The sequence below is a fragment of the Mya arenaria genome, chromosome 5 (genome assembly GCF_026914265.1).
Source record: "Mya arenaria isolate MELC-2E11 chromosome 5, ASM2691426v1".
Lineage (NCBI taxonomy): Eukaryota > Metazoa > Mollusca > Bivalvia > Myida > Myidae > Mya > Mya arenaria.
In genome coordinates, this window is record NC_069126.1 from 8,018,621 (window position 1) to 8,036,368 (window position 17,748).

General features: G+C 34.3%; 1 protein-coding gene across 1 annotated transcript in view; it reads left to right on the forward strand.

Moving 5' to 3' along the window:
• The window catches only part of LOC128234439 (thrombospondin type-1 domain-containing protein 7A-like), a 117,187-nt gene that overhangs the window by 11,656 nt on the left and 87,783 nt on the right, over nt 1-17,748 (forward strand). Inside the window, exon 2 of the mRNA XM_052948686.1 lies at nt 3,965-4,199. Coding sequence (XP_052804646.1) covers nt 4,067-4,199 — 133 coding nt within the window. The 5' untranslated portion in view covers nt 3,965-4,066. The remainder of the gene's footprint in view (nt 1-3,964; nt 4,200-17,748) is intronic.

The window sequence follows — 17,748 nt, forward strand, 5'->3', positions numbered from 1 at the left end:
GGCCAAAGCCTAAAAAATTGAGTTTAGCTGAAATCAAGCTGTCAGGAGTAATAACTTTTATTGTCTTAAAATATATTTTTAATTAAAAAGCAATTTCAACAGTGTGTTATATTACCCAAAAGGCAGCTTTAATAGTCCCCCACTTGTTAAGATGGAATTAAAAGTTGGGGTAGACCTTGAGGGTTTATAGAATATTCCTTGCTTATCGTGGCAATAAATCTGTTATCACCGTAGGCATCTAATTTATAGAATTGGCTGTCAGTTAAGTTAAATTTGTATTTTTCCAGGTTGAAACGAGAAAAAATAGCTTCTGTTCTGTTTAATATCTGCTAAATGCCAGTTGAGTTTACAAAATGAAATTGGATTTCATTTTCTTTGACATTTATTGAAGGTATGGTGCAAATAATGTGCAGTTTTTGTTAGGATTGTTGACTCTTTAAAATTGGATTTAATGGTTTGACGGAATTGATAAATGTCACTTTCTGCATTTATCGATAAATCTAACGCTCCAAATGGTACAGGCGGCATAAAACGTATTTATCATTTTCAAAATATGTTTATAATTGGCATTCAGCAAGTGTCATTCTTTTGTTTTATGATAAGTGTCTACAGACAATTCAGATAAAGCTCTAATTGTTACCCTGGAGACCTAGGATGATTTAATTTATGTAGTTTGCATTATTTGCATTCTTGGGGAGATGCATATTTTGTCATTACTGCATAGATTGCATTTAAACAGAACAGAACAGAAAAGTCAGTTTATTTGGCTTATACTTAGTCAGTGGCGAAGCTACATATACTGGCCTTGTTGGCCTGTGCTTACAACTTCTTTTGAAAAGTGACAAAATTTAAATAACCCCAAAATGCAATAAAATCTAATAACAACTCAAAAGTTGTATATAAAGTTATTGTAAAAAAGGAAGCCTGGTGTTTATTTAAACTATGTCCTGGGTGTGATTGCTTGATTTTACTGTAATCGTTGCATTTATATTCAATTTGTGTTAAATGTGCATATAAAATAGATGTACTTGTGCCTTTCATTTTTCTCTTGGAATGATTCCAAGTTGCACTATTTTGTTTCTAATTTAGAAAGAAATCTTTGGCGTGGGTATCCCCACACTCACTTAGAACCATCGGGCCTACATGTTTTGTAAGGCCTTAAGCTATGCCCCTGCAAGTGTACATCGTCGTAATACATATAGTTATATATACACAGGTCACATATCTAAACTTAAATATGTAATATAATATAATAGAATTTAAGGAAGGAAAAAAATAGTTGATGTAAATTGAATACTAAATGATTGTTGTGTTAATGTTGGCAGCAAGGCGGGTAATAAATCAAATAACTATTTAAACTAAGTTGTTTTATTTATAAGTGAGTTGCGTTTAAAAAATAACTCCTACAGATATTTGCAAACAATTTTTAACAGAACAGAAAAGGCAGTTTCTTAGACTTATAAAATAATTAATTATTTTATTAAAATGAAAATCAAGGTCCAAAGCAATTTAACATTTTATTATTACTTGTTAACATTGGCAGTAAGAAAAATTATCATTAAACAATGTAATGCATGTTTAAACTACTCTGCAAATGAGGGCAGGGGAGGATCCAGGATTCAAAAGGGGGGTAACTTAGGGGCATAACCTTTTGAATTGCGCCCCTCCATCAGAACTAAAATTTATTTGGTTAAAGATATTGGTAAGGGGATTTGGGGTTACTCCCCCACAAAAAAAAATACAATTTATAGTCTTAAATGGTGCATTTTGGGCTCATTTTCTTTTTCTTTTTTTTATCCTATATTGAAATAAAACTTAAACTTTGTTGAATTTAGGGAGGGTGCACGCCCGCTGTGTCCACCCTGGATCTGCTAGTGAAAAGCAGAATCATATAAATGCCATTTTACAATGAAGAGACAGTCATTTTTTAACTGCCCCAAATGCCATTTTTTAACTGCCCCAAATGCCATTTTGAACTGTTTTGTTTTGGGCAATTTAAAGGCTACTATGTAATTGGCCAGCTGATGAGAAACCAATGCAAACTGCATATGTCTGATTCCTAGCTTGACTGTTATAATGAGCCAGCCCTTAGTAGTATTTAGTAATTCCACATTGACACCTTAAATAATATTTCATGATCTATCACTGACAGTGGCAGTCAGTTTTCTTTGATCTGTGAAGTTGATTGCCAGGCTGTATATTGCATCTGATTCAGAATTAATTTGGTGTATTTAGGCAGAGCTTGAAAGCCACATCATTCAATGCTCCAAAAGCTTCAAATGCTAAGTAAATTGCAAACAGTAGTTTTAAGTAAATTAAACATAAGTGTTTATTGCTATGGTAAGCAGTGGTAAAAGGAGGAATGAGATTTACCTGTGCCAGTCGAGAACTGTACACAATGATCATTGATGTCTTATGTAAGAACCAAAAAAAGTTAGAGTATTGTCATAACGTTTACATCAGGTATTGTGTGTTTTGCTTTCTTAATGGCACGTGCGTGTTAAAAGCTTGAGAATAAAATGCTCATATTCCAGAACTGAGTAAAACAGGGTACCACAGCAAGAAGAATAAATGTGCCACTGGTTGTCACTCAGTCATTGAATTGACCAAAAGACAGACTATCTTTCATCAATATACATATATCGATAGTACATGGTTGTGTACTCCAATGGATAACTTTGACGTGACCTCTGAAAAACAACATCTGACATGTGACCAGGTGGCACAAAAGTCACATTCATTTCTTGGTAATACTATGCATATGTTAGAAAATCCCATCACTCTGATTTTAATTTTTGTAGAGTTACAAAAAAAAAGTACTTTGGTAGATAATAATTGGCATAATTGTGCTTTTGTAATATTGTTGGTACCTGTAATTAGCATGTCACATGTGGTGAACTTGCTTTGAGTCTGGACCATAATGTCAAAAGGTTGCTTGTCAGATGAGAGCAATTTGAGTTATTATCGTTGAAGTTTAAAATCATGGCCTTCGATTTCTTGATATATCTAAATGCACCACAGTCATTTGTAACCACAGCCGGTCCAGGTCCGGGGGTATACCAGGGATAGCCGGGGAAATGGGCCGGGTTTTAAACTTCCAGGTAGCCCCGCAGTGCCGGGTGAATGCGGTGGTTTTGTATTCGCGCCAATTATAGCGGGGAATGGGCCTTACTTAGGGTCCCTGGGGTGTGGTTGCATTTGGCAGGGGGTTTACCAGCAGGCTGTCCTCTCAGGGCAGGGATTTAACCCGGCTTTGCTGGACCGAAAGTCAAAGTCCCCGCTATTCCCCGGACCTGGGGGGAGCATGGCTACAATTGACTGGTGCATAACCTTAACATTGGCTGTAAAGATAGTTACATTTCATTTAACCCAATTATTTACCATACTAAAGCTTCATTTAACTAAAAGAAAAAAATAATATAATAAAGATCATTATTCCTTTCAAAGTCTCTGTACTCTTCAAAATGAGAATTCAATATAAATTTTATCAAAACAAAACTTCAGTGTGCTTAGCTTAATCCTGTTTTAAGGTGTTGAAAAATTGAGGCCATGCATGACATGTTGTGCTTGGGTGGTGTTCATAAAAAAGTATTTTCCTAACTTACATTGTAAGTCATTTTTCTTAAGCTCAATTTCTTACTTACAATTATGATTTAATCACTTCATAATAATTATCTGAAATACTTTATTTTCATTGATTTGATTAAAAATACATACCTTTATGTAATTTTTTGTAATACATTTCTTTTAATTTAACTATGAAAATTTTACAAAATTGACTGAACTTTTAAGTAATGACTTAAGAAGATTTATTATACCACCACTGTTATTTATTGAAAATTAATCCCCTTTATTTGGTCAATTAAATGGTTGAATAAAAACCAGCCAGAGGCTGATAATTTCTCTTCCAGACTTGAGATTTCTATTCCGCTATTTTATTCCATTTCTATTCCTTTATTTTCAGAAAAAGATTTTCATCCAATTGGGTGAGGAAATTTCCTAGTTTGTGATGGAAGCTAGTCCATGTGGACTGGTTCTCTATGCCTACTGCTGTGGGATAAGCTAGATGACTATGGGACATGGAACCAGTCAGTCAGGACACACCCACTTCCTGTCATCACTCTTGGCCAGGCTCATTGGAATGCTTTTGCTACTGCTTGTCTCGAATGCTCAAGGGGCCAGATATGTGTGGAAAACAGGTGAGAATGATAATATACATGACACGTCAATATCAAAGTAATGTTTGTCCTTATAAACGTGATATCGGCACTAATTAATCGGAAAAGCTCTGCCTTTATTCAACAGATATGACCTCGCAAATAATACAGGTCTTTAGAAATAAGCCATCATGGAGCTCATATTGAAAACATGTTCTTGGTGTTTTCAAGTTATATCAATTGTAACCACATGTTACATGTAACAGTTACATATGTACATATAATTTTTATCTAATTGTAAAAAAATACTATCAGCTCAAAATGATTGCAAACGCCTGGATTTAAATTGCATATAATTTATTTTGAAGTATTTTTAGTGCACTGTAATTCTGATTTATACTCAATTTATCGCTTTTATCATGGTGAAATTATATTTTATTGGTTCAAATTATTTGCACAGTCTGGAAGTGTTAACCTAGCCCTACATTTAGCTAGACTATAAATCATAGTATTAACACATGTGATAGAATTATCACTGCATCATGTAGTAGATATAAATAACTTAAATTAACATTATTACGTCTGTCATAATATCGGTTAGGTATACAACCTGTGTACGTGTAATTAAACAATTATTTGTCTGAGACAACAATAGTCTTTTGTATTGTTGCAGTTATTGTCATTGTTTAGGTGTCTTGCAAAATGACACAAAGATTTTTTGTTGGCAAATAATTCCGAAACATTTCAGATATTTACATATATATAACTTTCTACCATTGACGTAACATAATTCATATCATATGTGTATGAAGTCTAATCAAATTAAGACATAGCTTTGGCATCTACCTGTTGACAGTGCTTTTTTCATCCACAATTGGCATACAACTTGGTCATGGCTAACCAGTCCAGTCTTGCTAAGTTATAAAACTTTTTATTTTTATTTTCCTTCACTAATAATGGGCCCCCAACCTGATTTTGTGGCCATTTTTTAGCGGAAAAAAAATTGTTTTGAAATTTTGTTACAAAAAATGTGCCAGCCAACCTGATATGTGGCCATTTTTGAGAAAAAAAAATAGAAAAAAAAAATATATAAGGAATCTTGAAATTTAAGTTATGTTTGTCAATAAAAATGTGCAGAACCCACTACCTTACTGTACAAAAAAGGTTACACAACAACAATATTGCGAACAATGAATTTATGTTTCATAATTATAATGACCAGAAACCCCCCTAATGGCACATATGCCCTGAATGTCTCTTTTCAAGGACATATAAATTTAAAAAAAAATAATTAAAGAATAGATTATTTCAGAGGATACACAAAGTGTTATGAGAATAAGATAGATAATCAGTGTTTTACTTTTCCTTCTTGCAATAAACTACAATATTTATCTTATTGTAAAAAACAATATCAGCACAAAGTGATTGTAAACCCCAGGATTTAAATTGCATATAATTTATTTTGATGCAGATTTAGTGCACTGTAATTTTGATTTATATTCAATTTATCGCTTTATCCTGGTGAAGTTATGCCATCTATTATATTTTATTGGTTCAAATTATTTGCCTAGTCTCTGAAGTGTAAGCTCTGTAGAAGTACATCATTATATTAAGGCCAAATAAAATAAAATGTATGGTTCCTGTGATATGTCTGGAAAAAAAACAGGGTAGGTAGGGTTGGGTTTTTTCTTCATTTTTTTCTTTATGTTTTTCTTTATTTAGTAACATGCCCTTTACCTCATTCAAATGCATGTATTTTCTACAAGTTCTTGCTGGTGGTGTTGTATTATAAACACTATTTGTATGTATCTTTTGGCTTTTACTCTGAGCATACTTCAACTTCAATGCTTTGTAATGTAGCTGCCAGTGAGTGGTATTTTGCACAATTTCCCACATATTAAAACCATTAATGAGGCTCCTTTTATTAATAGTGCACATACCCCCAGGGCTCTGATGTAAAAAAGCTTGTCTCATAAAATCTAAATCAGGTTCACAGGAAATCGCAAAGCAAATGACCAATGACTGGCTGATGCTAAAATATTAACTGGTTTACTTGGAAATAACATTAAGAGTTCAGGATTAGAATGGTTGTGTCTGCCGTTTACTTCCGAGTGTTAATGTGAAGCCACTTTGGGCCACAGGGTGACAAACATTTGTCAGGAAAACAGACAAATAAGTACTTAATACTGAACACAGTGTCTGAGCTGCAAATAGTTTAATAGTGATCGAGCACAGTGTCTGAGCTGCAAATAGTTTAATAGTGAGCACAGTGTCTGAGCTGCAAATAGTTTAATAGTGATCAAGCACAGTGTCTGAGCTGCAAATAGTTTAATAGTGAGCACAGTGTCTGAGCTGCAAATAGTTTAATAGTGATCGAGCACAGTGTCTGAGCTGCAAATAGTTTAATAGTGAGCACAGTGTCTGAGCTGCAAATAGTTTAATAGTGATTGAGCACAGTGTCTGAGCTGCAAATAGTTTAATAGTGAGCACAGTGTCTGAGCTGCAAATAGTTTAATAGTGAGCACAGTGTCTGAGCTGCAAATAGTTTAATAGTGATCGAGCACAGTGTCTGAGCTGCAAATAGTTTAATAGTGAGCACAGTGTCTGAGCTGCAAATAGTTTAATAGTGAGCACAGTGTCTGAGCTGCAAATAGTTTAATAGTGAGCACAGTGTCTGAGCTGCAAATAGTTTAATAGTGAGCACAGTGTCTGAGCTGCAAATAATTAAATAGTGAGCGCATTGTCTGAGCTACAAATAGTGAACGAATGACTATGAATATCTGACAATTCATTCCACATTTTACTAGTTTAAGCCTATCTAAAATACCATTCACATTTTATACATACTTTTATTCCTAGCTCAAGTGTATTATTTTATAGTATTAAAATCGATGCTACCCCATCAAAACAACATCGTCATCTTAAACTGTAAATTAAAGCTGCTTTAAAAACATGGATGTTATTTGAAATCAAAAGTAAAAAAACGTAGTACGGATAATCTTCATTCACGGATTCATGGACATTGAAAACAAATGTTCTGAAAGTTGACATGATGCTTGTTACAGGGTGATGAACTTTGCAAATGCCCAATTTTAAGGATATATATAATCCCATTTCCTGTGAGGTTTCCAGAAGGAAACATTGTTAAAACTACAGCTAGAAGACAATGAAGCTGTTACCGAGGCTACAATATTGTTTTTTCTGTTATATTTTATTTTACAACAACATAATTATGAAAAAAAGATAAGTGTTGGCGGTTAAAAGTTAGGGTTGGGCGGGTCTCGGGAAATATACATATTATTTGTTAGGCCTGACACATGTGTTAGAATTTTTACTGCACACATTTAGAAGATCTAAGCAACTGAAAAACAATTATGTCTGTCATAAAATAGGTATATAACCTAGCTGTGTACTTCCAATTAAACAATTATTTATCTGACCAAAAAATAGCCTTTTGTATTATTGCAGTTTGTGTCATTTAAAAACAGTATGTTTGCAATAATTCAAAAACAGCTAGATATTGCCATATAACCTTTAAGCATTTATGTAACATAATTGATATCATATGAGCCCCATTGCACGATTTTGGGCCTTCTGACATTATAACTACAAATAACATAATAAATAATGCCAAGAATAATGAAATTTTCTATTTATTCTTCCAAACTTTTTTATTTAAAAGGATTATCATTGGGGGACCATTTACTTGACGATTTATGACCATGAGTAGTTACTCATGTTTCCATAGCAACCATGGAGTTCGTCTTTTAAACTTAACTTACTGCATTCTTGATAATGTTTAAAAACAGTCCAACGGATTAAAAACACCGGAATGAATCATAATTTTTTTCTTTATTTTTAAGTTCCATAATGATCATTTGTGTTAGGAAAACAACTAAAATTGTAACTAGTTGTAATATTGATAATCAATTTTGAACATCATTTCAATAATGAACTTTCATTAATGACGTCAGGTGTATAATGTCAAATTCAGTTATCAAAATGTGCAATACATGGTCTCCCATAAAACACATATCTTACACAATGCAAGTGATAACATCATGAAATCATCAGAAATTAACTTCCTAAAATAACATACCAAATAAAATAGTAAAAGTAATTTTTTATCGGAAGGCCCAAAATCGTGCGTCATCATGTGGCTCATATGTCTATTTAGTCTTATCAAATTGAGGTATTTACATATAAATATTTTAGTCTTGACGTATATATATATAATTATTATCATATGTGTATCAAGTCCAATCAAATTGAGATATTTACATAAAACTTTTTTAGCATTGACGTAACATAATAAATATCATATGATTGTGCGATCATATTGAGTCATAGCAAAGATAATTGCGTAGTTAAGGGAAAAAGACAAACATTGTATATACAAACATTGTCATAACTTTGGCATCAACCAGAGGCTATTTTATTTAGCATGAAACGTGGTGGTCATGTTAACCATATCAGTCTTGTTTAGTTAAACCAGAGTTGTGTTGTGTTTTATTTTTTATAATTTTTCACTACTCCAGCCTGCTGCCCTGAGTTTTGGCCATTTTTTAAAAAACACACCAGACATTTCCAACTGCAATCAAGTGTGATCATTTTCATTCCATCATCAGATTGGCTATTCGGGATTTTTTTGTATTTATTATTTTGATTGCCAATAATAGTTCAGCATTTTTAGAACTTTGACGTTTAATTTATCAAAATTACACTACAGAATTGTGATAGTTTTCCCACTTTCCCTGTGACTCATAATAAATTAATAAAAATACGCTTTAAACTTGACTGAATGGAAAATTCAACAACATATTTTCCCTCTGGGTGCAGCCTGGCACTATTTTTTACAGAAGTTTGAGTAAAAAACAAAATACCAGAGAATCACTGACAGCAGCATGGAAAAGCCAGCGCAGAATATTTAACAGACATTTCTTTGTATATATTTTATTATAATCCAATTTTCCGAGTAGATTTGTCACCATTCAAACTGTCGGGATGTCTGTCATAAATTTCCGGATTTGTCTTTCATGCTCAATAAAATTGGACACTTGATTTTTTTCAGAGTTTCAATTTTAGTGCCACTATTTGTGGAGGATTCTTAATTGAACTTTTGTTTTTTTCAATAGATTCCTTTTTTCCTAACAGAGGACATTTCAATCAGTTGTAAGCTGAGTTTTTATTTGGTAGTCTGAGACTTCAGGGGCGTTTCCAGGAGTTTGACAGAAGAGGGGGTGCAAATATGGGGTGCACTTTTGGGTGCACCCTCCCCTCCTTAATCCCTCCCTTTTTCAGGAACTCAAAATATAAGATCTATATGTAGGGGGTTGGGACTACCCCCAAGATATCATTTGATCTTCCCCAAGAATTAATTCTAGGCATATTTGTTCTACCGTATTGTCACCAAATGCTCCTACCCAGGATCTTCCCTCTTGGATCCGCAAGTCTCTTTACGCAATTTTCCCCATGTTTAATTCCTTTGTTCTTGTGAAGTTTGTGCAATATCAAGTGACTTATTGGATTGTACTAATTGCTATTTGTTTTACACATGCTCTGAGTATCCATTGTCTGGTAGGATAATGTCATTTAGGATTTAAGAGACTCTTGTTCTAAAAATCTGTTGAAATTTACTAAGAAGTTTTGTAGGGATTAATGTGATCTTGGTGTTGATAACTGCTTGACTTTTTAGACTATTTTTGGAATCCATTTTTCGGTGCAGTAATTTTTAATTTTAGATAGAATTAGTTCCCTGTACTACAGAGGAAAGTACTTACCAAACAAAATACTTTATTTTCTGTCCAAATTCTGCTAAACAGTTTTGAGAGTCATTATACTGCATGCATACCACCAATGTAAGTTCTGAGAATCCTGCAGCCAATGACCAAAAAGTGGGGTTTCAGCCCCACTAATTTATCTTTGGTTCCCATTTTGATAAGTCTCGGCTCCTCTGAAATGTTTCAAGCTTGATGGTGATGATATGCAAATAATGGGTAGGGTGAGGGGGTCGTTCTTCGTTAAATTAAAGTTTCTAGAAAAATTTAGTTATAGCTGGCGATAACTTTAATAAAGTAACTTTGCCAGGTGAAGTACCACTGCTTGAAATGCTACTGGTGCACTGAACAGGCCGAATGGTATTTTATTTGAACTTGCTCTTCAGATTTCGTTTCTTTTAACTAACATGACCAGTATGGATAGAATATCATTAAGTACTTATCATATTAGAAGGGGTATATAATTATAGGGGTGACCATATAGTTAGTTAGTCTGTTGGTCGGTTTGTTGGTCAGTCTGTTGGTCGGTCTGTTGGCATTAGTTTGTTGAGTACTGATCCCCCAGATTTTTTGTTTTATTACTCTGATAGTTGGTACCAAAACATCATGATTGTTTGTAGTGCCTGACTTAAAAATTGTTTGTAACCTGAAGGACCATATCATCTCAGAGTTGTATGTCCTTGAACATGATAATTTTAAACTTCTGACTATATATATAGTATTGGAGTTTGTGGAGCAAACTTTTCCCATAATTTGACAAGGTATTTGGTATTTGGTTTCAGATAAATTACCACCAAGGTTGGCGTATATCTCTCATCACCCAATGCCATTTTGTCTTAGAATTATAATCCCTTGAATATGATTTTTACACCTTTTTTAGTTTTTTGTTATTACTATATTGGAGTTTGTGACGTGATCTCCAACAGTTTATGAGGCATCACTCTGATACCATAACCACCATAATGTGTTCATAGGACCTGGCATATATTTTGTCTTATGGCCATTTTGTCTTGAGTAAATTTTCTTGAATATGACTTGTACTCTCTTGGCTATAATGGAGTTTGTGGGGGGAACTTCCACAGTTTAGGAGTTGAATCTTTCTGTTAATTTGTAATTTGTAGTTAGAGTGGGAGGCATATTTTTTTGTGGCATATGGCCATTTCATCATAGAAGTGTCTGCCATTTAACACAATTATAACACTTTGGGCTACTCTTTCAAGTTTTTGGCGCAAAATTGTCCCGCAGTTAAACAGTAACAAGGTTCTCATTGGGGTGAATTTTTTGGGAGAATACTTCTCCCTCCAGTCTAAAATTTAAGGGTGACACTTATCATAACACCTGTTACAAAGACTGTGCCTACCACAAGCCTCAATTTATTTTCATATTCACCTTGATTGCTTTTACTAGATGGAATGTTCATAAACAATGTATCCTTTTTGGCTGCATTTTAGAGGGCCATCGTAATGAATTTATACATTGCTTCAAACAATATGATTGAAACAATAATGAATCATCAAAGCTTGTTTGAACCAAAACATTACTTTCTGTGATGTTTATGTATCTAAGAACAAATCGATTGTAAAAATCAAATTAAAGACCACAATAGACATTATATGTCCATTATATTATTACACCAACAGAAGTTGAGAATATTCAAAACTCTACAGGGATGGACCAATAAACAATGCAATAATAAACCCATTGAGCATTAGTGTTTGATCTATATTCCCCTGATAGACCTTCGATCATGAATCTTAGGAGCATTAATTTGTTTTTGTTAACATGTTTATCCTAAAAAAATGCATAGAATTGTTGTATAGGTTGAGAATTTAAAACTGTGTGCTGATAAAACAAAAATAAATGAGAAATCAAATTCCACCGACATTTGTTGATTCGTCTGCCATCTTGGGTCGGGTCATTAACACATCTTGTTTCTACTTAAAGAGTCTATGATATAAGATAGTTTAAAAATAGTTTGATCGTTCAAAGTATTGAAATAATTTTGTTTAGCAACCACATACGTCAGCATTCAGTTTAAAAAATATTTTTAGTTAGAATTACTGCGTCTTGCGCATGGATATATTTTATGTAAGGTGATTTGGATGGTTACATGTATATATTAACGATGAAATTAAATTTAGCGAATTTAAGAGAAATACAGAGGTTGGTATTTGCGCATTGATATATCACTCTGGTTATGCATCTAAAGCTACATAATTTTTTTATGGTCATCATAGTTCTTAGTTTGATACCATTTGTACTTTTGTTTACATATTATTTGAAATTCTGCAGCAACAATAAAATCCATCCTAGTATTAAAAACATTAAAATACAGATCTATTTCCATCACTGTTGGCGTTAGCTAAATGAATAATTTGGTCTGTATTTTCGACGGCTGATGTGCCTACTTAGGACAGGCCCTGTGGGGCACCGTCCAAAAAGAAATTTAGGAGCAATTTTATACCTAGGAAATATTCAAAACACTGGGCGGTATTCATAAAACATAATCATTTCTTAACTTAATTAATTTTCAAAAAAAATCGAAGACAAATTAGAAGAAAAGAATAAGTTTTTTTTTTTTACATTTTGAAGTCAAATTAAAATATAAGTACATTGTTTTTTACATAACAATGTGTATTTTACATCAAATAAATGATAATAAGTATTTCAGATGAAGAAATTATATCATATTATAAGTGAGACACCTGGTACGTAACTTCAGAAAATTATTTTAAGTTAGAAAATGACTTATTATTATATAATAAGCTGTTGCACCATTGCTACTTAAGGTTTGAGGTAATGACTGAAGAAGTTTTATGAATACTGGCCCTGTAACTATAGTTGGAATTCTCTCCTAGGTGCACAATTGCTACTTAGGGTTTGAGGTAATGACTGAAGAAGTTTTATGAATACTGGCCCTGTAACTATAGTTGGAATTCTCTCCTAGGTGCACAATTGCTACTTAGGGTTTGAGGTAATGACTTAAGAAGTTTTAAGAATACTGGCCCTGTTCTACTGTTGGAAATCTCTCCTAAGTGCATCATTGCTACCTGGGTTTGAGGTAATGACTGAAGAAGTTTTATAAATACTGGCCCTGTTACTATAGTTGGAATTCTCTCCTAGGTGCACAATTGCTACTTAGGGTTTGAGGTAATGACTGAAGAAGTTTTATGAATACTGGCCCTGTACTTCTGTTGGAAATCTCTCCTAGGTGCACAATTGCTACTTAGGGTTTGAGGTAATGACTGAAGAAGTTTTATGAATACTGGCCCTGTACTTCTGTTGGAATTCTCTCCTAGGTGCATCATTGCTACCTAGGTTTGAGGTTATGGTTGAAGAAGTTTTATGAATACTGGCCCAGTACTTCTGTTGGAAATCTCTCCTAGGTGAACAATTGCTACCAGGGTTTGAGGTAATGACTGAAGAAGTTTTATGAATACTGGCCCTGTTACTATAGTTGGAAATCTCTCCTAGGTGCACAATTGCTACCAGGGTTTGAGGTAATGACTGAAGAAGTTTTATGAATACTGGCCCTGTTACTATAGTTGGAAATCTCTCCTAGGTGCACAATTGCTACCAGGGTTTGAGGTAATGACTGAAGAAGTTTTATGAATACTGGCCCTGTTACTATAGTTGGAAATCTCTCCTAGGTGCACAATTGCTACCAGGGTTTGAGGTAATGACTGAAGAAGTTTTATGAATACTGGCCCTGTTACTATAGTTGGAAATCTCTCCTAGGTGCTTAATTGCTACCAGAGTTTGAGGTAATGACTTAAGAAGTTTTAAGAATACTGGCCCTGTTCTACTGTTGGAAATCTCTCCTAAGTGCACAATTGCTACCAGGGTTTGAGGTAATGACTGAAGAAGTTTTATGAATACTGGCCCTGTTCTACTGTTGGAAATCTCTCCTAAGTGCACAATTGCTACCAGGGTTTGAGGTAATGACTTAAGAAGTTTTAAGAATACTGGCCCTGTTCTACTGTTGGAAATCTCTCCTAGGTGCACAATTGCTACCAGGGTTTGAGGTAATGACTGAAGAAGTTTTATGAATACTGGCCCTGTTACTATAGTTGGAAATCTCTCCTAGGTGCACAATTGCTACCAGGGTTTGAGGTAATGACTGAAGAAGTTTTATGAATACTGGCCCTGTTACTATAGTTGGAAATCTCTCCTAGGTGCACAATTGCTACCAGGGTTTGAGGTAATGACTGAAGAAGTTTTATGAATACTGGCCCTGTTACTATAGTTGGAAATCTCTCCTAGGTGCTTAATTGCTACCAGAGTTTGAGGTAATGACTTAAGAAGTTTTAAGAATACTGGCCCTGTTCTACTGTTGGAATTCTCTCCTAGGTGCACAATTGTTACCAGGGTTTGAGGTAATGACTGAAGAAGTTTTATGAATACTGGCCCTGTACTTCTGTTGGAATTCTCTCCTAGGTGCATCATTGCTACCAGAGTTCGAGATTAAATGGCGCCTCAGCTGCCATTTGTGTTTCATTTCTCTTTTTAGAACCAACAATTCTTTGAAATCATGGGAACAATTTAGAATGAGATTGATGAACAAAATGCGATCCTTGCTTTGTTTTGAAATTAATCATATCTAGGGACCAGCGTGTAGCAAGTGTTCTGGGAGGTGGATGAAAGAAGTTAACAAAGTTGATGATTCCTAGCGTGCTATATAAAGCTTAATAATCTATTCCGCATGATAGATTGTCATCTTAACATAATAATAAGTGAATTTCCAGGCATTTGCCTGCAACAATCAAAATATTATGCAAGTCTGATGGTGAATAAAATGCTATAGACAGTCCTCCATTGATTGAGGTCACACTCAGGTAAAGCTATGATAGAAAAAATAGTGAATTACAAAATATATAAAGAGTCTTATCCCTGACCGCCCACCACTATATCTGAAATCCCTGACCATAAGATTTTCATTGTGTTGCCTGTATAGCAGGCGCCTAAGCAGCCTAAAAACTCCTTTAGAAAATAGCTTGAATTGAATTTCTGAAGAATTGCAGAAAATCCTAATATAAGTGTCAAATTAATTTAGGCATATAAAAAATAAGTGACCTTTAAATTTTGCACCCTGACAAGCATCATTCAAATAAGACAATAATCTGTCCTCTGGAATTTTTGTTGGTATTCAGGAAAAAGGCGCCAGCATTCAAATGTATTCAGTGTATCTTCTCATGTTATTATGAATTGGACAAGGGACCTTTGAATTGTGAAAAAAACTACACTAAAGTGTGGGAAAGCCAGCTCCAGTGCTTAGAAATGGGACTATATAATACACTGCTTATTAAATGAGGGTTAAATGAGCTTTCTGTGCTATAATACACCATATACAGGCCAAGTTAGCCTGCGTGTCTGCCCGGTTAGCTCAATCGGTAGAGCATTGGACTGTGAATTGGACAACTCGGGTTCCATTCCCTTTGAATTGTGAAAAAAACTACACTAAACTGTGAAAAAGCCAGCTTGAGAGCTTAGAAACGGGACTATATAATAAACTGCTTATTAAATGAGCTATCTGTGCTATAATACACCATATACAGGCCAAGTTAGCCTGCGTGTCTGCCCGGTTAGCTCAATCCGTAGAGCCTTGGACTGTGAATCGGACAACCCGGGTTCCGTTCCCGGGCGGACCAGGTCACTTCTGTTGTGATTGGTTATGAAATCCTTTTCCAACAACCATTTGCACTGTACCACTGCCCCTGGCATGTACAGAAGTTGTCAGTTCCTTGCAGAGGTGAAACAGGCATCTAGTACTCAGGTTAACCGCCAGATAGTCCGCCAGATAGTCCGGCCAGTCATCGCCGTGACGGCCCTTTTATAATTGGTAGAAATTTTCAATGAAATGATGGAGGAAAATGATAGGTATAATACTATTCAGATCTGTGAATTTTACAACCACTTCCGTGAAAAAGAAGTCTTTATGGTGTTGTGAGTCCAGGGACCAGATTTCGTCCCTGATATAAATTTTAATACCATTCAGAACTGTGATTTTGCTACCACTTTTTTTTTTGGCCCATTAAAGGTAGAAATAATTACTTGAATATCATTTCAAAGTTTATTTAAAAAACGAAAACAAAAAACATGTCGGCCCACCTAGATAATTTTGGGAAAATTTAGATGAGAACAAAATCTTAGTTAGGAAGTAAATATTATTTTTCTTGGGGTCTATATTATATAAGAGGCATACCTGTCAGCGGCTGTATAATAGCAATGTCTGGTATAAGAATGCCATGATTGCATAATGGTGAAGCCTGTCATCAAGTGGACCACTTATCTATAATTGGATTATGATGGATGAATTGCAGCCACTATATTGCCTGTCACATAAAATGCTGATGTCCAGACAGAACGTCCACTTAATGGTCATCTAGGCCCATATTGACTTGTCCTTTCTGGACTTATTTGTCAGTAGCATCTTTATTACATTTCATTCTGAAAATAAGATGCTTTAATATAAGGCAGGAGAGTGGCAGTTCAGGACAGGTGGATCTCTTATTTATAGAGCCTTAAAACATATTGACCGATTTGACATTTTTATTCTTTATTTTTTCTTAGAATCATCTGATTTTGGCATCAATGCTTTCAATTCAGTCATATTAGATAACTCTCAATAGAATAGATTGCAATTGTTTGAAAAACTACCCAAAATTTCATTTTTGTAAAGCGTTAGTAATGCTTTTCAGTCGTAAATACTCAATACTCTATCTGATGTTCAGAAAACTGCCAAAATTGTCACTTTTGTTAAGCGTTAGTGACGCTTTTCAATCTTAAATATCAATTACAGTCTAAACTCGCTATGTCGACATCGGATATCTCGACTTTCCGGTTGTGTCGACTTTTTTCACCGGTCCTGAATTTATTCCTTCTTAATTCTATATAAAATAAATCTGCCTGTGTCGATTTTTCTTTCTCGATTTTTTCGCTATGTCGACCTCCTATTTCAGTCCCTATGGTCTAGTTTCACACATTTTCCTTTTATATTATGTCGAACTGTAGATCGAGATGTAGGTGCAAAAATATTCATGACGGTTTGCGTCATGTCGCAAAATTATTGTGCGACTGTAAAATATCAAAATTGTCATAATTGGAGGTTAATTGGTAAGTGTGAATAATTAAAGTTGTATGTTTATGTTTTTGATTAAAGAGACATTTATTGCATAATAAATTCATTGAAACGCAAAAGGACTCCGATGACATCATCGGAAAATTTGACAACATTGAAAGTTAAGTGACGAAGAAATTTTTCTATACCGCATGTAGAAAACAAACAGGCGTAATGAATGTGCTATTCTAAGTTGTTGTCAAATGTGCTATAACATTTTCTTACTATGAACAAGTGTTTGTAGTTGTAGTCTGATATATCTATTTTGTGTATAATCCATAAACGTGGATAAAATAAATTTGACACAAATACAAAAAAAAAATCACTTTATTTTTCAATAATACGTTTGCTGTTTTCTCGATGGTAACAAAACAGTTCAATTGCAGAAGTTGGATGTCAGACATAAATCAAACTCAAATGTGTTGGGATTTGTGATAATTTTTTTGTAATTCGGATGTGTCGAATGTTCGTTATCTTGACTTTTTTCCCTATTAGTCCTGACAAAGTTGACATAACGAGTTTCGACTGTATATAATACTCTATCTGATGTTCGGAAAATTGCAAAATTTTTCATTCTTGTAAAGAGTTAGTAGCGCTTTTCGATCGTAAAATTCAATAAATAATCTATCTGATGTTCGGCAAACTGCCAAAATTCTCATTTTTGTAAAGCGTTAGTAACGCTTTTCGATCATCTGAT